The sequence below is a fragment of the Aplidium turbinatum genome, chromosome 2 (assembly GCF_918807975.1).
Source record: "Aplidium turbinatum chromosome 2, kaAplTurb1.1, whole genome shotgun sequence".
Classification (NCBI taxonomy): Eukaryota; Metazoa; Chordata; class Ascidiacea; order Aplousobranchia; family Polyclinidae; genus Aplidium; species Aplidium turbinatum.
Genome location: NC_137473.1, coordinates 55947977 through 55969622, shown reverse-complemented (window position 1 = coordinate 55969622; position 21646 = coordinate 55947977). Strand labels below are relative to the sequence as shown.

The 21646-nt window shown below is 36.5% G+C and overlaps 1 protein-coding gene across 1 annotated transcript; it reads left to right on the top strand.

Moving 5' to 3' along the window:
- Nucleotides 1-12690: 12690 nt before the first annotated feature.
- LOC145788204 (MOB-like protein phocein) lies at nucleotides 12691-18457 on the top strand. The gene is made up of 5 exons (XM_082599899.1): nucleotides 12691-12834; nucleotides 14955-15118; nucleotides 15334-15543; nucleotides 15955-16066; nucleotides 16475-18457. The coding sequence occupies exons 1-5, from the start codon at nucleotides 12763-12765 to the stop codon at nucleotides 17030-17032; spliced, it is 1116 nt and encodes a 371-aa protein (XP_082456025.1). The 5' UTR covers nucleotides 12691-12762; the 3' UTR covers nucleotides 17033-18457.
- Nucleotides 18458-21646: the final 3189 nt, after the last annotated feature.

The following is a 21646-nucleotide window of genomic DNA, read 5'->3' as shown; positions in this document are numbered from 1 at the left end:
AAACAATTGCTGCGCGGAAACAATCGGCCACCCCCACTAGTGGGAAACAGACCGACGATGGATTATGATGATGATGAAAAGATTAACAAAAAAAATACAACAGAGCCGAAGTCGCTGATCAGAGTTGCCGCAAACATTTCAAAATTTCTCTTGATCTTTTCAGGGGACGAAATAGGTTGCAGACCTCGAAAATTCGATTTTGTTGGCAGCGGACAAACGAGTCCGGTCTGAGCAGCTATCTCGGCAGACAAATTAAGTCTCACGGAAGACACACGAGTTCGTTGATTGTCATGCTTAATTACTTTATCTTGAACTATATCTACTGTTTAGAAGACTTTTTAAAATTTCAGCGAAGTCACTGAAAGGCTTTCATCAGACCAATGACCTGCGCTTAAAGAGTCAACCATTTCACTAGGCTTGTTTGCTTAGGTTTGTTTTTTCGTGTCATGTGAGCAAAAGTGATGAAGAGCAAGTAGGTTCATTGTATTTATTCTCACTTGTAGAATTTTTCCTGGGCCTTTTCTTTCTCACTGTAATTCCAAAACTTAGCCTATCGTACTTGTATAATCTAATTTTGTAATCAACGTTGCCTTATCAATATTACTCAGAGATCAAAGCCAGACATTGTGACGTAAGACTTGAACTAAATTGCGCTGAGTGATTAGTGTGGAAATAGGTACGGTACTCCCATCCATTCTTAGCTAAGAAGCAAGATAAAAGTCCAAAGTTTTCATCTTAAATGTGAGCTAAGAGATATATACAGTATCAACATTTTCTAGAATGCGCTGGAAATTATATTCTCGCAACAATTGTTCGTGCTATGCAATGATGTCAGGGTTTAGCCAAGGATTCAACGTATTTCGTCCCCAGAACACTTCGTACCTCGATTTCAGGGGACAAAATCGGGGTACGAAGTGTTGAGGGGACGAAATACGTTGCATCCTGCCCCCATGGTGTACAGTAGCTTCCATATGAATAAAAGTGATATGTTGCATTTTCTGCTATTGAACATTAAAATGAATGTGGAGCTATGCTGAAATAAACTTGATTGATTGAAAACAATTGATTATGCTTGTATTTATTATATCATTGTATTTATGACTTTTTCGTAAGTAAACCAAAGTAAATTTGAAGTCCTGGTTGGGCTATGACTATTCTGTGATGCTGAATATGGACTCACTTCACATACATACACCTAGAGATGGGCAAAATAGAATACCGAATATAGAATAACCGGTTGTAGAGCCTAACCGGTTTCAAAATGCATATGAAATCAGATAATTGAAACTGCTTTAACGATCGACTTCGTACTAGTTCGTTTGGTCGCAACGAATTCGCTGCAGCGAAAGTAGAATTGTTTATCGATTTAGTGCGATGCGGCGTAGGAAAAACGCACGAGTTTCATTGTTCACATTAAAGAGATCTTTCTTGTCAAGCGCTTTGTAGTCCTCACAGTCTTGCGGAAGTGTGGCACAAAACAGCTTAATCCACTTTCAGGATATTTCTCTATTTCGGTACCACAAACCTACGTTGTTTCTGGTAGAATACAAGGCTCGACTTGCTTTGCTAAGCAACCCAACATCGTGAGCTACCACTCTCGCATGTAAGGCAACGTCAACCACAGGGTTTGAGGACCTCTCCCGCACTGGGGATCCCTAACGCCGCAGGGCACTCTACCTTTGCGTGTCTCGGGTAAACCTCAACAGACACTGGTGGTTGTGGGGTGTTATGTGGCACGAAACAGCTTAATCCGCTTTCGGGATTTTGCTCTGTTTCGGTACAACAAACCTAAGTTGTTTCTGGTAGAACACAAGGGTCGACTTGCCTTCGCTAAGCAACCCAACATCGGAAGCTCCCATGCTCAGGACTATGTAGGGCAATGTCGACCACAGGGTGTGAGGATTAGTGACCCTCTCTCGCAGAAGTACGTATGGGATGGATGGTCATTTTATTTTTGTTTGGATGCGAAACGTCGAAACATACATAAGACAAAAACTGACAGTGTGCATCCAATGAGAGAGTGCGAAAGACCGTAGCCCTGAAGGCGTAGGAGGTCGTTGAGTCTGCACTCTCTCATTCAAATAGTTATACGAATGAAAGTATTGCGTTTTTAAATATTGTAGCAAATTTACACAATAAAGAAGAAGGAAGGAAGAACAGAAAAACAAAAAAACAAACACAGATACTACAAAAAATGATAATAACAATTAACATAGGGGTCATTCCATGCCAAATGAGCAAATTTTTTGGAAAAATTACACCACATGTCATAAATTTTATTGAAATTTGGTATACTTGTAGATGTCGAAGAAATATAAAGAATGCAAAAAAATTTTTGAAAAATTTCAAACATTGGTGGAGTTATGGGCATCGGAAAAATCACCATTTTTGCCTGTTCCACTTCAGTGATTTTGTCCAATTTCTTGTCATATTTCTAATTTCTGATCCTATGATCATACAATATGGCTGAAAATTGCTAAACAGACATTTTAAGATCCAAGGAATCCAAAAATGTAAACTAAAAAGTTGACAGAGAACTTCTTGATATGATTATAAAGGTTTCAACTTGCTACATGCATTTTTCGGAGGCCAAACTTTGGGGGCCTATAAAAAAAATGGGTATAAAAATTAAGAACTGAAATTCACATGTTTTATACTTATACCAATACACTTTCATGTCAAATAAAAAAATTGAATTAATTTTGATAACTACTATGATAAAAGTTAGATTTTCTGACTTGCAAATTTTGACCTTTTTTACACTCATTGTTTAAGATTTTTGTCTATGACATCACAATTTACATTATTGCTTGTTGATGACATCACAATTTACATATTGTTTGTCATGACAATTGTTATGTAGCTCATGAATGAATTGAATACTGGTAATACACTAAGGTTTAGTGCAGTAGGCCATGCACCATAGTAGTGGTAACTTGTAGAGTTATTGAGTTAATTACTCTTTTAACTGTGATTTCAATTTTAGGTTGTCCTATTAGCAATGTATTATTCCTAACATGCTCCACAGATCTTGCAACCAGAAAAGATACTTTTCCCACTGTTCAAGTGTTCAAAGCCCGTCTACCTGCTTGAAGCAGAGAAATGTCAAGGTTCATAATAAACATGTTCATCTGTTTCTGCAAGTCCACCAACGTCCAAAAACCCAATGCTTCTAGCAAAGTGAATTTTTATGGTACAATACCTTATTTTTTTCCAATGTCATAATGCTGTGATGAATCCATAACAATTGTGTTATTGTAAAACTAATGTAGTACTAATAATATGATAACTACTATAGTGCATGGCCTACAACGTTAAACCTTAGTGTATTACCAGTATTCAATTCATTCATGAGCTGCATTATGACAAACAATATGTACATTGTGATGTCATCCACAAGCAATAATGTAAATTGTGATGTCATAGACAAAAATCTTGAACAATGAGTGTAAAAAAGGTCAAAATTTGCAAGTCAGAAAATCTAGCTTTTATCATAGTAGTTATCAAAATTAATTCAATTTTTTTTATTTGACATGAAAGAGTATTGGTATAAGTCCAATACATGTGAATTTCAGTTCTTAATTTTTATACCCATTTTTTTTATAGGCCCTCAAAGTTTGGCCTCCGAAAAATGCATGTAGCAAGTTGAAACCTTTATAATCATATCAAGAAGTTCTCTGTCAACTTTTTAATTTACATTTTTGGTTTCCTTGGATCTTAAAATGTCTGTCTAGCAATTTTCAGCCATTTTGTTTGATCATAGGTTAAGAAATTAGAAATACTATAGGAAATTGGACAACATCACTGAAGCGGAACAGGCAAAAATGGTGATTTTACTAATGACCATAACTCTGCTAATATTTAAACTTTTTCAAAAATTTTTTTTGTATTCTTCATATTTCTTTGACATCTACAAGTATGCCAAATTTCAAAAAAATCTATGACATGTGGTGTAACCCATTTGCTCATTTGGCATGGAATGACCCATAGTCAAGTAGTGGATGTCATTTCTATAGCTCTTGATTATTGAAGAAGTGTTTTTTTGCATATTTTACTGAAGAATTTGAAGCCTTTTTTCATGTTTTTTTTTCATATTTTGAGGTAAACTGTCCCATACCTTGATTCCCATGCATTTTAAACTTTTTTGAAATAATTGGGTATTTGCCTGTTTAGTATAAAGTGAATTGGAGCTTGAACGTAGGGTGTTATACGAATGAATAGCTGATACATGTGTAAAGAAAGTTTTGAAGTTTTCCGGTAGTTTATTATTATAAAATTTATATATACATAAATTTACTTATTTCTAGTTTATAAGTAGAATTAACAGTTATATAGTATTTTATTTTCTTGATAGAGCGGCAGTAATTTAGTTTTCATTTCGAATGCTCCTGTAACGATTTTAATTATCTTGTTTTGTCTAACTTGAATTTTATTCAAGTATTTTGTGGGTGCGCATCCCCAGTTGATAATTCCATATTGTAGGTGCGAGTGTACAATGCTATAATAAATATTGATGATAACTTTTCTAGTAGTAAATTTTATAAGTTTACTCAGTACGCCTGAAGAAGAGGATAGTTTTTTCAAAAGGCTATCAATGTGTTTTTTCCAGTTGAGTTTGTTATCTATTGTGATTCCTAAGTAGCGTGTGTGGTCAACTTCCTTAATTATTGTACGATTTAATTTGCATATCGGAGAGTGTAGTCTTTTTATTGTTAAAGAGGATGTAGTTAGTTTTACTCAAGTTGAGTGTCAACTGATTGTTATCAAGCCAAGTGTAGAGTTTGCATAATTCTTTGTTTATCATCGGTTGGAGGTTGCTGGTAGTTTTTTGAGCCAAATAGAGAACTATGTCATCAGCATAGAGTAGAGTTTTCAAATTAGTTGCATCGGGAAGATCGTTTATGTAAACTGAAACAAAAAGGGGCCTAGTACACTGCCCTGAGGAACTCCAATAGTTATTTTTGAGCGAGAAGAGTTGATTTCCTCGCCATGTACATATTGCTGCCTATTGGTTAGATATGAATGAATAAGGTTTTTAACGTTTCCCCTTACGCCATAATGATTTAACTTGTCAATTAAGATTTCATGATTAACTGTATCGAATGCTTTTTTGAGATCTATAAACACTGAGCACACAATGTGATTGTTGTTTAATTCATTTATGATATCTTCATGGAAGTGAGTAATTGCTAAATTAGTTGAGGGTCATTCCAGCCCAACTCAACCAACTTTAACAAAAGTTCCATGGGTACCGTCTCAGATTTTGCTCAAAATTGCACGAAATGTACCTCTATGGAAGCAATGAAAAATCCCCAAGTTTCAGATGAAAATTCCAAGCAGCTTAGATTTTATGGCCGTTTAAACTTTAAGAGCCTCATCGCTTTTTCATAAAAGTGGACCGCCGCGTTCATTTTCAATGGTTTTTGAAGGCACATATCTTCATTTCTATGCATGCAATATGCCTGAAAATTGGGATTATGGGTATTTCCAGGCTGCTCTTTCAGAATCTGCTGTCATAATTGGACTAGGATGTGTTGATAAAAAGTTACAAGCATCTCAAAACTGGATTTTTGTTGGTCAAAATGTAAATTTTTTACATTTTGACCATCCGCTGTGAGTCCCTCTCTTGGCCAACATCACCAAATTTGTGTATTTTAGGCAATAAGCATTGTGTAGAAGCAATAGAAGCAAAATGTCTTGATACAAACAGGAAATAATGGTTTTACAGGCTGCTGAAAATGGTCACCACTTACAAAATACCCCTCGGGCCCCCTTTTCCGGGGGGGTAGATAACCACGTAGATGGTACCCCAGAGTGATGAAACTTTCACCACTTAAAGATACATGTTTTGGCGGGTCTGCTACTATTCGGTGAGTCCGATTCGGTGAGTTCCTAACTTCTAACCCCTAACCTTAACCCCTAACCCTAAAATGGCAATGATAATTAGGCTACGGTACCCCATAATTAAAAAAAAATTGAAAAAATCCCCCGTTAAGGGATCGGACTCACCGAATCGGACTCACCGAAACGGGCCATTCCGTGTTTTAGCTATGCCTGATATAAATTAGAACATCTCAACTCAACTCCTTCCTATATTACTCAGCTATTGAAAAGAAGCAGTTTTCTTGTACTCGGCCAGTACATTTTTAGGGTCATTCCATATCAAAACAGCCAATATGAAGATGTCTTGTATATGGTACCTCTCAGATTTTGCTGAAAAGTTGTCTTACTATGCCTTAGGCTACCAAACAAAAGAATCCTCGATCAATATCTCAAACAGTTTTCCTATGGCGGCTATTTGAATTTTGGGCGCTACCCTCATTTTTGACTTGGGGGGGGGGGGGTAGTGAATAGCAATTTCAGCCATTTTCAGAGCCCCATAACTTTTATTGTAATTATGGTAGAAGACTAAAAATTGCTGTGCTAGTTCATCATAAACTATACCACACAATTAAATAGTAGAAAACAACATCTCTTGATGCCTAAGTGGTAGGTGGGTCATCAAAATCCTGCTTTTTTGCCTCGTATAAGTGTTTTTTTACAATTTTCAAATGCTTCTACTACCCAAACCAATCAAAACATTTCTCTAAAACCTAATTATTTGTAATATTGGGAAACTTTTCTTCTGCCAACTTGAATTTGAGAGTTGTGGTGCCATTAACAGAGATGTTATGAGGGTTTGAAAACCCTATCAGGCAGAAATGGCCTTTTTTACCCATATGTTTCGAGCCCCAAATGACCACGTGGGCATTTTATGGTCACGCTGAAAGTTATACCAGACAAACATATAGATTTATTGTTTCATTTTATGAAATAAAATCTTTGATTATCAAACTCCTTCACAATACATTTTATGTCTTTAAAATGTAACATTTTGGTCATTTTTGACAAATAGTCTCAACTCCGTAATGTAGGTCAGAGAAAATTCAACAATGATTTATCATGTAAACGGTGAAAATAATTAGGTACTATGCTTAGTGATCATAAACATTGGAATGCTGACACTGCTTACCATTAATTTATGTTCAAAATGATGCTTTCATCCCTTCTCACCTATGAAAAAGTACCCACCTGCTATCAACAAGCTGTAATGTGGAGATAAAATTTGGATAAAAAGCATCATTTGGAACATGTATTAATGGTAAGCAGTGTCAGCATTCCAATGTTTATGATCACTAAGCATAGTACGGTACCTATATAATTATTTTCACTGTTTTCATGATAAATCATTGTTCAATTTTCTCTGACCTACATTATGGAATTGAGATTATTTGCCAAAAATAACCAAAATGTTACATTTTAACATACATAATCTCAAGTCCGTAATGTAGGTCAGAGAAAATTCAACAATGATTTATCATGAAAACAGTGAAAATAATTAGGTATGTACTATGCTTAGTGATTATAAACATTGGAATGCTTACACTGTTTACCATTAATCTTCTTCAATTGCCTTGCCTGAACCAGCCATCGACGGCCTCAGATGAATAATTAGACCATTTGAATGTTCCTATTATACAGCTACCGCAAAATGACTTGAGACCTACCTTATTTTTAAAGAAAAACACAGGTTTATTTGTAATAACGCTTGTATTAAAAATAGTCACTTTTGTTAATATTTTGTCGTATTGCCCTTGTTTTTGATAACCATTTGCAAGCGTTTGGGCATAGAGTCGCTTAAATTTCTAAAATAATCCGGTGTCATTTCCAGACACCACACTTTTTTCAGCTCTTCTTTAAGAGTATCCAGGTTAGGAGTTTTTTTTTCGGCCATTCTCTTCATTTTGTGCCAGCAATTTTTGATGGGATTTAAATCTGGGCTGTTGCCAGGCCATTCAAGAACATTTATTTGTTGGTGTTCAAGGAAGTTGTTACTTTTTTAGATTTGTGGCAGGGTGCACTATCATGCATGAACACCTCGGAGCCATGAATGTGGAAGAAATTGAGCATATGCTCCTCCAAAACTTGCATATAGAGATCAGCGTTCATTTTTGTGTTTTTTGGAAGAAAGTGCAGGCCTCCCCTTCCCTTCTCTCCAGAAAAACTTCCCCACACCATGACTGACTGTGGGTGTTAACAGTCGGAACTGTATATCGAGGATCAAAACGATCAGATGACCTTGGACGCCGAACCGTAGTAGACCCCATCTTAAAGACCTGGAAGTTGTTCTCATCAGAGAACATTACTTTTCTCCATTGCTCAGTGGTCCAATGGGCATATTTTTTGGCAAATGCTAGCCGTTGTTTTTTCATCCGCTCATTGATAAGAGGCTTTTTGACAGCTTTACGGCTCGGAAGATCCAAGTCCTTTTGGAGGCGGTGCTGAGCTTCCTCTGAATTCTTATCACTACTTTATTCTAATAAAATGCCCAAAGCAATTCTACAGTAACATTGTCTTGCTAATAGCCCATTGTGTACGTACTATACATCATAATTGATTTGAGTGAAACAATTGCCTTTTATGCAATACACAATGGTTTAATACTTATTGCAATTAAAAACGTGTGAAAATGATCGAGGTCTCAAGTCATTTTGCGGTAGCTGTAATTATGTTATATGGATGATTGCAGGCCTTAAAACTCGTGTTTTTTCCCGGCAGCCATCGTGGCCTACCGAGAGCTCCTTCTCGGCGGCCAAATCTGCGTGCTTGGAGGCCAAAATACAATAACGATAGCACAAGTAAATAGCATTAAACTTGCATTTAAAATGATCACTTAGCGTTGTTGAAGTCTGGGCGACGTCCTGCAATAGAATCGTTGCACCACGCATTAAATGCTTTATCGGGATTGTAATTCGGTATTGCGGGACCATCTAACAACCTTAAATTGTTTTCACTGCTCGCAGCTCAGTAAATTGTTTCAATTGCATACCACCTTTCATAAAACCTGACCATTTATTCCGTTATGATGTCACCATTGAGGGTGTGAAGTCACTAACCCACAGCGTTCTCAACTATGAAGACACGTGTTTTACCCATGGATGTCAACTAACCTAGTTCTCCTTTTTAACAACGATTCAATGTTCGACAATATTGAATCGATATAAAAACGACAATATTGCCAGCCGATGTAAATTAGCACTTCGGATTAACACTTCGTTAAAATAAACATCGGAAATTGCAAACAAGACTTACAGCGCTGGTGATCGCAGCTGTATATATTCAATACAACAGTAGTGACTATGATGCGCTGACCTAATTCTGCGTCACTCTTTGAGACTACATATTTTCGTCATTTAATCCACAATCATTCTATTGCGAAATTTAATAATTGGCTAGAAGAAACCGGCGGCCAAACTTGGGTAGCACCGGCGGTCATTCAACCACTACTTAGCGGCCATGGCCTCCGGCTGCTTTAAGGCTTGTGATTGTTTCTGTTTTGTCATTCAATTGTTCCAGATGTGTTTGTCTTTGTCTGCCAGGTGCTCGCTTTCCAAAAATTTTACCAGTTAAAGAGAGATGCTCCAGTTTTTGCTTTCTTATTACATGGCGGAGAAATTTATATTGTGTGGTTTTCATACTTTTTAACAAAGTTCTGGTTTGGTTCACTTGGTGTAGAATTTCTTTATTTGTTTTCTTTGTCAGCCATGAAATGCGTTGCATTCTAAGGAAGCACCACATTTCAAAAGCATTGATCTTTTATATATTAATCTTTAATATTATGTTCCACATGATGCTTTTTTATCTAAATTTCATCTCCACTTCATAGCTCATTGATAGCAGGTGGGTACTTTTTCATAGGTGAGAAGGGGTGAAAGCATCATTTTGAACATAAATTAATGGTAAGCAGTGTCAGCATTCCAATGTTTATGATCACTAAGCATAGTACCTAATTATTTTCACCGTTTTCATGATAAATCATTGTTGAATTTTCTCTGACCTACATTACGGAGTTGAGACTATTTGTCAAAACTGACCAAAATGTTACATTTTAAAGACATAAAATGTATTGTAAAGGAGTTTGATAATCAAAGATTTTATTTCATAAAATGAAAGAATAAATCTACACGTTTGTCTGGTATAACTTTCAGCATGACCATAAAATGCCCACGTGGTCATTCAGGGCTCGAAACATATGGGTAAAAAGGGCGATTTCTGCCTGATGGGGTTTTCAAACCCTCATAACAGAGCTATTAATGGCACCACAACTCTCAAATTCAAGTTGGCAGAAGAAAAGTTTCCCAATATTACAAATAATTAGGTTTTAGAGAAATGTTTTGATTGGTTTGGGTAGTAGAAGCATTTGAAAATTGAAAAAAACACTTATACGAGGCAAAAAAGCAGGATTTTGATGACCCACCTACCACTTAGGCATCAAGAGATGTTGTTTTCTACTATTTAATTGTGTGGTATAGTTTATGATAAACTAGCACAGCAATTTTTAGTCTTCTACCATAATTACAATATAAGTTATGAAGCTCTGAAAATGACTGAAATGTCTATTCACTAACCCCCCCCCCCCCAAGTCAAAAATGAGGGTAGCGCCCGAAATTCAAATAGCCGCCATAGGAAAACCGTTTGAGATATTGATCTAGGATTCTTTCGTTTGATAGCCTAAGGCATAGTAAGACAACTTTTCAGCAAAATCTGAGAGGGACCATATACTAGATATCTTCATATTGGCTGTTTTGATATGGAATGACCCTAAAAATGTACTGGCCGAGTACAGGAAAATTGCTTCTTTTCAATAGCTGAGTAATATAGGAAGGAGTTGAGTTGAGATGTTCTAATTTATATCAGGCATAGCCAAGACTTCTATCTTTAAGTGGTGAAAGTTTCATCACTCTGGGGTACCATCTACGTGGTTATCTACCCCCCGGAAAAGGGGGCCCGAGGGGTATTTTTTAAGTGGTGACCATTTTCAGCAGCCTGTAAAACCATTATTTCCTGTTTGTATCAAGACATTTTGCTTCTACACAATGCTTATTGCCTAAAATACACAAATTTGGTGATGTTGGCCAAGAGAGGGACTCACAGCGGATGGTCAAAATGTGAAAAATTTACATTTTGACCAACAAAAATCCAGTTTTGAGATGCTTGTAACTTTTTATCAACACATCCTAGTCCAATTATGACAGCAGATTCTGAAAGAGCAGCCCAGAAATACCCATAATCCCAATTTTCAGGCATATTGCATGCATAGAAATGAAGACGTATGTGCCTTCAAAAACCATTGAAAATGAACGCGGCGGTCCACTGTTATGAAAAAACGATGAGGCCCTTAAAGTTTAAACGGCCATAAAATCAAAGCTGCTTGGAATTTTCATCTGAAACTTGGGGATTTTTCATTGCTTCCATAGAGGTACATTTGGTGCAATTTTGAGCAAAATCTGAGACGGTACCCATGGAAGCACTGGTTGAGTTGAGCTGGAATGACCCTAAAGAGTAGTTTTTGCAAAATCCAAATTGCAAAGGGGAGAAGAGTTTATATTTTTCCCAGAAATTAGCCAAGCGCTTGTGAATGATTGTCTCAAATATTTTGTTGAAAGGCGATAAAATCGATATCGGTCTGTAATTCTGAGGTTCCTGCTTGGAGCCTGATTTATAGATAGGTATGACTTCGACTATTTTCAAAGCTTCAGGATAGTGTCCACTAATCATACAGTTATTTAAGACTCGGGTAAGATAAGGAGCTATTAAGAACTTGGAGCTCTTTATAATAGTCAAGGGAATGTCGCCGTATCCTGGGGACTTGTTATGCTTGAGGTCATCAATTATATTTATTACTTCGTTATCATCTGTTGGTTGCAGGCTGACGGAAGTAACAGGACTAGACCGTCCATTTTTTATATAGAGTATTTCTGTAATTTGTGCTTATTTGTTTACCTTTGGCTAATTTATGACCGATATTCACAAAATAGTTATTCATTTCCTCGCAGATTTCTTCTGGTTTTTCTGTAGTTGTGTGATTGTTAAGCGAGATTTTGGATGGTAATTCATTTGTTTTGTTTACGTATTATCTTGTTGATAGTCTTCCAAGTATCTGAGGAACTTCTACCCAATTTGAATATTGACTTTAACGATCATGGAATGTTACGTAATAAGAACGATTATATCCTACACGTAAAAATTTAAAAAATGATCTCTTAAAACAGCTCTTTCTGCTGTTTTGTCTCGTGAGCTTTGCATGTTGCTCAACAATGGTTGAAAGCATCCACTACATCTCTTGAAAACGCCCTTGTTTGGTGGAAAGCAAACAAAAACCAATTTTCTTGTTTATATCAGTTAGTTTCAAAATATTTTTGTGTACCTTCCATATCGTGTGCTACATCTGCTTCTTTAGAGAGATGTTTTTCAAGTGCAGGTTTAACTGCCACCAAGTTGAGATGCCATTTGACTGGTGAAAATTTAGAAAGCCTAAATTTGTTACCCTGTGATCAGCAATTTTTGTGATGTTCATTGTTTTTGTAAAGTCATAAAAATCATTAAAATGTGTCGATGGTAAAAACTGTCAATTATTCTAGAATAGATATCTGTATTCTATATTCGGTTTCAGTATTCTAGAATAGCTAATTATTCTATTATGCCCATCCCTACATACACCCCATCCCCAATTATATATGCAATGAAGTGCAAATTGCTAGGAACTGAATCAACACCCACTACCAATGTTCAATCAAGAAACATCAGGAAATGTACGTTATATAGAGAATGAAGATTGTGTTATCAACTTGAATGTTTTTTAGCTGTTGATAAAATACTTCGTACGTTAAGTATGTTGAATCACTGAAATAAATTTGTGTGCCACTGTAATTGTTATTTGAGATGGTTTCGAGTGCTGCAATGATGAACTCCGAGAACACTGTCTGCAGAAATCCTCCTGGAACCAAGGCTGCGGTAAGTTTAAAATTTCTTTACTTGTTAATATCGTTTTGTAATATCTGCTAAATTGGTTAAGTAGTTGTATAGTGAGATGAAAAGAATTAAATCCTCAAAATTATGTTGATTACAGTTACAGTTTTATGCTTGAAATTTTTCTTCACATATATACTTGTTATTGCTTCATGGAACTGTTATTTTTAGTGACTTCTTGTTTGAGAAATGTTATATTCTACTTAATGCAAATAGCTGCGGTACGGTATCATACGTAATATGTGGGTCTGCTACTATTCGGCTAGACCGATTCGGCTGCAGTCTTTTTCGGCTGGTTTGTTGGATTACAGAAGGATTATGGTTAGATTTTCAAACATTTGCCGAATAGGGAACTAGCCGAATCGGACTAGCCGAAACGGGCCATTCTGGTAATATGTTTCATCACATCATATCATTGCCATTCAGTTGCTACAAAACATTTTTATACGATTGGATACAAATTATAGCATATTTGTATATTGTTAATTGCGTCTTTCTATAAAATTTTAATTAATTATTTCTTCACTTGAGAAAATTGTTTAATACAAGTGATAAAACTTATTGTTACAGTTTAAAAAAGTAACAAATATTCAGATTATGGGAAACACTTAATGTTATACGCAAACTTAGTGAGAACCTGATACTGTTATTTTGCATTCATCAAATGCTGGCATTTACACAACAATCTAACCTCTCAGTGTAATTTATTAAGAATTGATTTCTCTAGAGTCATAACATCTCCAGCTTATTCAAATAGAACCATGATATTGTCAACTTTCTTTGAACACAACAATGTGTTCTTTGGGACTTTACATTTTAGACAGTAATACGTAAGACGTAACATGGTGCAGTATGATTGTTTCTTGAAAGTAAAGAAACCAACACAGTTATGATCTTTTCCAGTTGAAGAGAATGAAATGTGTTGATAAAAACTTTTGATAGCAAATGATACTGAACATATTTTGACCTCAAATATTTGTTTTGGAAAATTCATCTTTCTATTGTTGTTCAAGCACTTTAAAATCTAGTGTCAGGTGTAGACTGTAGCTATAGCGATACAAAATATGAATAACTGCATAATTTGGATAAATGCATTAACTAGATTACAAAACTGCAGTAGAATAATCTCTCTACAGAAAAACTTGGCGCTTCATTGTGCCAGGGTTGTCGGTATTTTACCCGACCTAAAAAAACCCGGGTGGGTTTTTTTTAAAAAAGCCCACTTAAAAAACCCATAAAAAACCCAGAGCATCATATTTGTCCAGTTTTTATTAGAAAATTAAAAAAATGAACAAAAACACTACAAGGTACTTAAAACAAACTTTAAATTAAGACTTAAGGATGTGATTGTGAAGTAAATTTCCAAGAATAAACTGAAAATGCAGTGGATATTTTACAGTACACAAAAATCAAGTAATGCCACTTTGTGTATACTACACTAAAACTCATTTATGCAAGAAGGCCTTATAGTTATTAGTTAAACTGGTGAAAGTACTACTCTACTGTAGTTTGTAGTGTATTATGATGTGAAATGCAATTTAGGAGGCTATTTACTAATTACAGATTCTGGATTCTAATGCATGGCTGTTTCAGAGCATTTGCCTAATTGCCTAAATGGCCATGCAATCGCTCAATTGCTCATCCATTACTATATATGTATAATATATATATAAATGATAAAAAATATTTAAACATGATGACATAAATGCTCCTTGCCTTCAAATCTAAAGCAAATGATGCAATAATGTGATTTCTACCACGGTAGCATCAACTTGGTATAGAAATCAGTGGATGATGCAACATCCAACTTGATCTTGAAATTAATAGATGATGCAACATTCAAGCAACAACAGCCTTAGTGCATTATTTTATTGAGTTATGCAAGCATGTACTGTGAGTGAAAGGCACTTCATTCATAAAATGTAGTTTGAAGGTGAAGTAACCACGAATCTACCTTTTTTTGCATCTTTTTTTAAAAAACCAAAAAAAACAGGTTTTTTTAAAAAAAAAAAAACGGGCTGGTTGGGCTTTTTTAAAAAAACCCGGGTTTTTTTCAACCCTACTTCATTGCCTCCAACCCTTAACTTTATGGTGATCTGTTACAGGATTTTTACAAATGGCCTGCTCAGAAGTTGGATGAAATGGATAGTACCTTAGCCGTCCAGCAGTATATACAGCAAACGATTCGCCAAGACTTCACTGATGTTGAAAAGATTTTATCAGCTCCATTAGGTCAAGATGAAGGTGTTTGGAAGTACGAACACTTAAGGTAACAAAAATTTCACACCAGAGCTGCATCATTCAATATATATATATATACATTCTTTTTTGTTTACTTCATAAGCTTCAAACAAAACATTTCTTGTTAAAAATCACTACAATATTTCAGAAATGAATTGTCAAAAGTGTTCTGTTGTGCATTACTGGGTGTATTAATGATCATTGTTTGTGTTTCATTGTAATGATCAATTGTTTTGTGTTTAGGCAGTTTTGTCTCGAACTTAACAGCCTGGCAGTGCGACTGCAGGCTGAGTGCACTCCTGAAACATGCACTCAGATGACTGCGACAGAGCAGTGGATATTTCTGTGTGCCGCTCACAAAACCCCGAAAGAGTGTCCAGCTATTGATTACACTCGTCACACACTAGATGGAGCTGCTTGTCTCCTGAATAGCAACAAATACTTCCCAAGCAGGTTTGTCGCTTCTTTCACGATGTGTTTGGAAATGGTGTGGTTTTTTAATTCCTTCAATTTTTGGTATCAGCATAAAAAGTCCATCTTGTTTCCTGCAACTACTGTTCTGTGGAGAAGCTAGAAGTGCAGAATTATATTGATATGTTTGCTACCATGCTGTTACTACTTTAAGGGTTTCTACCGACTTGATTTGTTTAATTTGCATCGTATTTACGTTGTAAACACGTCATTTCTCCGACTAACCCTTGCCACTTTTCTCCAGGAAGAATACAATTGGTGCCATTTGTAAAAGGTTTTTGGTGTGCCCGACCTGGAATCGGGTCCAGACCTACCAGAATGCAGAGTATTCGTTGCTGGCTTGTGTTGATATAGCTGGTTTTTATTCAAAAATAAGAAACGCTTCTATTTCAGAGTGAGCATAAAGGATTCATCAGTTGCCAAGTTGGGTTCAGTTTGCAGACGAGTGTATCGGATATTCTCTCATGCTTACTACCACCACAGACAGGTCTTCGATGAGGCTGAGGTGTGTTGCTGACACTTAATGTCTTACTTCGCTTGAATCGATCATTATCTCAGTAGAGATGATAATTTTATTTGCTCCAACGCATTTCCAAGTGTCAACGAGGGACACGCGTGTAGGCTGAGCTTGGAAACATCCTTGGGAGGGTTTTGAATCTTTATCATCGGACTGAGAAAGCCTCTGATAGGTTATTCCTGACAGCTTCGCATACTCGCAGAGGCTTTGAACCACTGACGCAGGCCTGTGAACGAGATTGACTGAGCGAAGTTTCTTTCGCACGGCCAACTTTTCATTAGTTTTAATATTAATTAAACGTTTTGAATCTTTACAACTTAGTTTTTATTTTGTTAAGTATTTTTTTATTTTGATGCCGATAGGAATCTTCAATCAAGTCTTGTGTTTTTATTTTAGAACGAAACATTTCTGTGCCGCCGCTTCACTTCGTTCGTGATCAAGTACAATCTAATGTCGCGTGACAACCTCATTGTTCCAATACTGAGTGATTCTTCAAGCGACGGCAATTCCTCGAACAACAACTCCGTGAAGGCTGCTCTCACTGCCAGCTACTCCATCGCTAAGAAACCACCCAACGCATCCTCCGGGATCACCAGTTTCCTTAACCTCCCAGAAGGAGTTGTTCCGGATGGTGATGATGTTGAAATCGATGAGCAATTTGGTGATGTCCTGGATGATGTAGACGACAGTGGAGCACTTGTGGATGATGATTTTTCCTACTCTGGTGATGCGCAATATGCGACCTTGAAACCGATGAAAGAAGATCCTGAAAGTGTTCCACAGAAAGAGACCACGGAAGAAGAACCTAGCGATGGTGAGTCAACCAATGTGGAAGAGGAAGCCACTCTGGACAGCACTGTTATTGATGCCGCTGTTGAGGAGAACGATTCTACTGAATCAGCGACCCAAGACTCCTCCTTAACTGCTGAGAGTCCTGTGGAAGATGAAGATTGAAAGAGCTTTATTTTAGGAAAAAGTTTGAAATCAGAAACTCGCAACAATCTTTGCATCTTACGTCGATGCAAGCTAACTGCCACATGTACGGAACGCGGTCCTTCTCTGTCGGTTTGGGCAAATTAAAAGTACAGTATATACTCATTACGTTTTCTAAGCTGTGGCTGAGGAGATAAGTCTGTTTTTTTGTTATGTTTTTTAAACCGTTCTAGTGATATATATGTATCAGAGTACTCGCCTGGTCAAGTATAGCTTCCTGCTTAGATAGATATCCATGATAATTATCTTATTCTTCATGAAATCCGCTGCTTCCCATCTATCGCCATAAACGTGCATTGTGGAACGTTTGGTCTGATTCCATGTTTCCCAAAACTCACACGAACAATCGAACATGGCGGATGAAATGCAAGGCATATGGGCAATATTAACACACAAGATATGGCAAGGAGCCCCTGGGAATATGTGATTGCTGTTGTTTATTATCATTTTACTTGTTGAAAATAGTTAATTATGTGTAGCTCTATATTTTGTGATCTTGTAGCCCGTGACTGTGCAAGCTTGTCAAGACAATGTTTCTATTAATCGTGGGGGACAAGCAGTGAGTGGGTTAGGGACAGTACATTACGGGACGCGCAACTCCGTTGTTCCTTCAACATTAGAAGGGTCAATAGCCAATTTAACATTTTTTTACGCTTTACTGCTGGCTTGCTTTCAACTAAAAACCTTAAATTACTTTAAAACCAACTTCACTCTTCTTATATAACCCATAAAAAGTAAAATATTTTGTAAATTACAAAAAAACGTAACCCTTCTAAGTGTTGCGGATAAGCCAAACGCGGATGAAGTTTCGCATCCCTATGATCTACAATCCCTAGAGTGGGTTCGTGATGGTTCATCTGAAGTGACCGCCACGCCTGCATTGCTTGCTGCGATGAAGTCCTTTTTGCTTTGTTTCTCACGTTCTGTCAGTCAGTTCATCTTAGAACGACTTGTCAAGACGTGGTATCTACCGGTTGTGAGGATGGATGTTGGTTTGATGGGTTCACATTTTCCAATTTATTCTACAACTGCAGAGTCATTTTTTTGTTTTGAAAATTTTGCGACTTGTAAAATCCAAGACGTTCATAGGATTGTTTAATGTTTGTAGCGTGCTGTGGAACCCTCTTTGTAGGAAGTGTGACTGTGACGTCATGGTAAGCCTAAGTGAAGAGGAAGTTCTTTGTGCTCCTTATCTACTGCTCAATAACGACCAGGAGAGGCTGCTGAGGTCGTGGTTATATGTATGCCTGCTTGCTTCAAGCCAAGCGTGTCTTTGTCGTATCGTAGAATATGTTGGTGCGTATTATCCAGAAACAGTATTTTTATCGTCGTTGGAAAACCGCAGCCCACTTTTTGGAACTCAATAAAGATCTTACGTACAAGTGTCCTAAGTCTCTCTTAACAACAAAACAACAGCGGAAACGTTTATTGAACAAAATGAAAAGCGTTATTGTAATTTTATTGACATGTACAACAGAAGAGAGAAAAAGTCAAAGAGAAATATGTAACAATTTGCACCAGTTGATCACCCAAATTGAGGTAAAACCGCATTATACAGTCTACTGTGAAAAAGATGTGATTGAGGTGAAAGTACAAAACGTTAATTTGATTGGAACGCCACACTGGCAATCAAATCAATCAATCAATGTTTTATTTGTCAGTAACAGGAACATAGGTAGATGTTTGAAATATGCAATTAATGTACACAATGCAAAGTTACACAAGTTCCCATACCGACTGGGAGACAACGAAACGACCATACGGTCTACAAGTCAATTGCCACCCTACGGAAATGACGATTTTGCCATTTAAACTAAGCTTACAAGAGAGAGAGAGAAACCTTTTCTTTTGTCTGTTGCGACAATACGAATAAAATAGCTATCTAAATACCACAACAGACAGGAAGCAGCGAAAGACTATATCAGTCATCGAGTCAGCTGCTTCCCAGTTCTTAATGTGACAAATGTCAAGCATCGGCAAATTACGTTGAAACAAGATAGGCTGATGTTGAGTAATATTAATGAAAGAAAAAAAAAATCATGTGCTGCTGCGATCCTCAAGTGAAGTCCTGTGGTTTTTTATTCAAATAAAAACTTTATTCCGGGTGATTAAAAATAGGAAAAACTTTTAAAATCAATAACCTCTTGTAGCAAGGGCGTTTAAACTTCAGTGCAACAGAGAAAAGTTCAAGCCAATAAATAGTACAAGACTATACGAGTAAAAACATTTTTAGTAACAGTATTACAATACAAAAATAATCAAAATTTAAAAAAAAGGTATAGGCCTATTGTTCTGTCATAAAAGAAATGGCTGAGTGACTCTCAGTGTGACCTGTTAGGCTGCATGAAACTAGCGAACAATCCTGAAACTAGTAAATGAGAAATATTTGAGTGTAACCGAACAACACAATAGGTCAATAATGTTTTCTTCAGACGAAATTTAACAAATCAAATCCAGGCGACGTATCATTACAAAGTTTGAGCCCAAAATAACAATTTATGACAATTTTTGTCACTTTTCCACTGACATAAAGCAACAAAATTTAAAATCAATTAAAAAAAATCAAACACTTCGCATTCAAATAAAAACAAGAAAAAAAAAGCACTTTTGTCGATTTAGGCTATGCTATGTGCGATTGATCCAAACTTGTCTGGCAGCCCTGCTTAAAAACTGACTAGGCTTGATTGCTGGCCAACGTTCGATTTTTATGTCAAAAACTAAGTAATTTATCATTAAAAACTCTTGCGCTGGTTTAATTAAATTGATTTATACTGATACAACACACACTAATACACAAAAGTTTAAAAAACAACTGAATTTAAAACAAAAAATTTTAGGACAAACTTTGAACGGATTTGATAATGGGTAGCAAACAAGATGTTACACAATAGAATGTAAAACAATTAATTCACATGGCTTACTAATCATTGTTTGATCAATTTTCTACCGTACTGTACTTCAATTGCTTCACTGGATAATAATTTACTTTCCTCATCCCTATTCTTTCAGAGCTGAGGCTGGCGAGTCAATTGCTTGTTTGCTACATGCGGCAACCGCAGACTTGGATTCTTGACATGGGTTTCTTTGAATTGTTCTGTCTTTGCGAATTCTTTATCAATTTCGAATATTTTTGGACTGAAATGACCACAATTAAATTCCTTTCTTAATTTGTCTAAAATTACCTATTCTCTAGGCCATAGCCGTACGAGACCAAACCATTTTGGGGGGGCAGAACGTAAATTTGCCCAAATGTGCACGCTTTTGTAGAAATTGCCCAAATATAATGCATGCGGTGTGTGATAACAGTGAAAAACTAACATAACAAGATCACCAGCAGTGGCGTAGCCAGTAATTTTGAAAGGGAGGGGGTTGACAGTGTGTTTCGCTTCTGGCGACACCCAGCAGTGGGGAGTCTGGGGGGCCTCCCCCAGAAAATTTTGAAAAATTACTTTGAATTTGGTGCATTCTGAGAGTATTTTCAACAAAATGTGGTTATGAATATTCCTGTAAAAGGGTGCTGTCTGGTGGCATAGCAAAAGGATAAGATCATGTTTTCTTCGGCATGTTTCGGAAATAAAGCTTCAAGTCTCTATGTTTTCTTGTTGCTAATTCCTGGCTGAGATATTTGAATGTTTGGTATTGGCAAAACTCGCTCTTTGCAATACCCACCCCCCCCCCCCCCCCTGGCTACGCCACTGATTACCAGCTAGCTAGAATTTCTTACCAAAGTAGGCTAATCAAGATAGAACAACTGAATTAATCTTTGAAGATACCTTGCTTGTGCATTGCTCGATGCTTCTGCACTTTGGCATAGTAAGTAGGAGTAACAAATATTGTTTTACACACCACAAATAATAAACAATGCCACTTAAATATTCAGTTGTGATGTCATAAAAGACTCAGAAAAATAAACATTGCAGGAAACCGGCTCAGGGTGACCATGCGGATTCAGAAAAAAGTACATAACAATAGAGAAATTATAATTAAATGTAATAAAACACAGACATACTACTGTACTTCTGTTCAAATAAACTTTGTTCAATCAATTAAAGTAGTTTTGATGATAGCCTACGAAGTTTAGTACAAAAATAAAAAGGTCTGGCAGCACTACTTCTAAAAATATGGATAGGCTAGGTAATTTGATGACAAAAATAACTAATATACAGTATTCTAAGTTTGCATACAGACGATGACGTAGGATTCAAAGAACCCAATTAGCCTAACAGTACGTATTTACATTGATTCAATGTCTGAATATTGAATAATATTCAATCATCGGATTTGCAGAAGGCGTCGTTGGATTTTCAAAAAATCGCCGAATAGGCAACTCGCCGAAAAAGGCTCTTGCCGAATAGGGAACTCGCCGAATAGTAGCAGAACCTTTTATAAAAGTAAATAAACAAAGCTAATAGCAACACCTTAACATTACTTTTAACAGGTGTAACATGTTTTTGTTAAATGTTGTGGTGTTGCTTAGCTATGTCCGTTTATGGTTGAAAAAGTACAGTGACCTCCCCACCCGAATTGTTTTATAAAAGTAGACTATTCACCAGATTTATATAAATTCATATTTTG

Bases quoted from the DNA above. Each gene is read 5' to 3' on its own strand.
- LOC145788204 (XM_082599899.1), top strand. From the start codon at position 12,763: ATGGTTTCGAGTGCTGCAATGATGAACTCCGAGAACACTGTCTGCAGA. The intron at 12,835-14,954 runs GTAAGTTTAAAA...GATCTGTTACAG, and splicing joins CTCCTGGAACCAAGGCTGCG to GATTTTTACAAATGGCCTGC. The intron at 16,067-16,474 runs GTGTGTTGCTGA...TTTTTATTTTAG, and splicing joins AGGTCTTCGATGAGGCTGAG to AACGAAACATTTCTGTGCCG.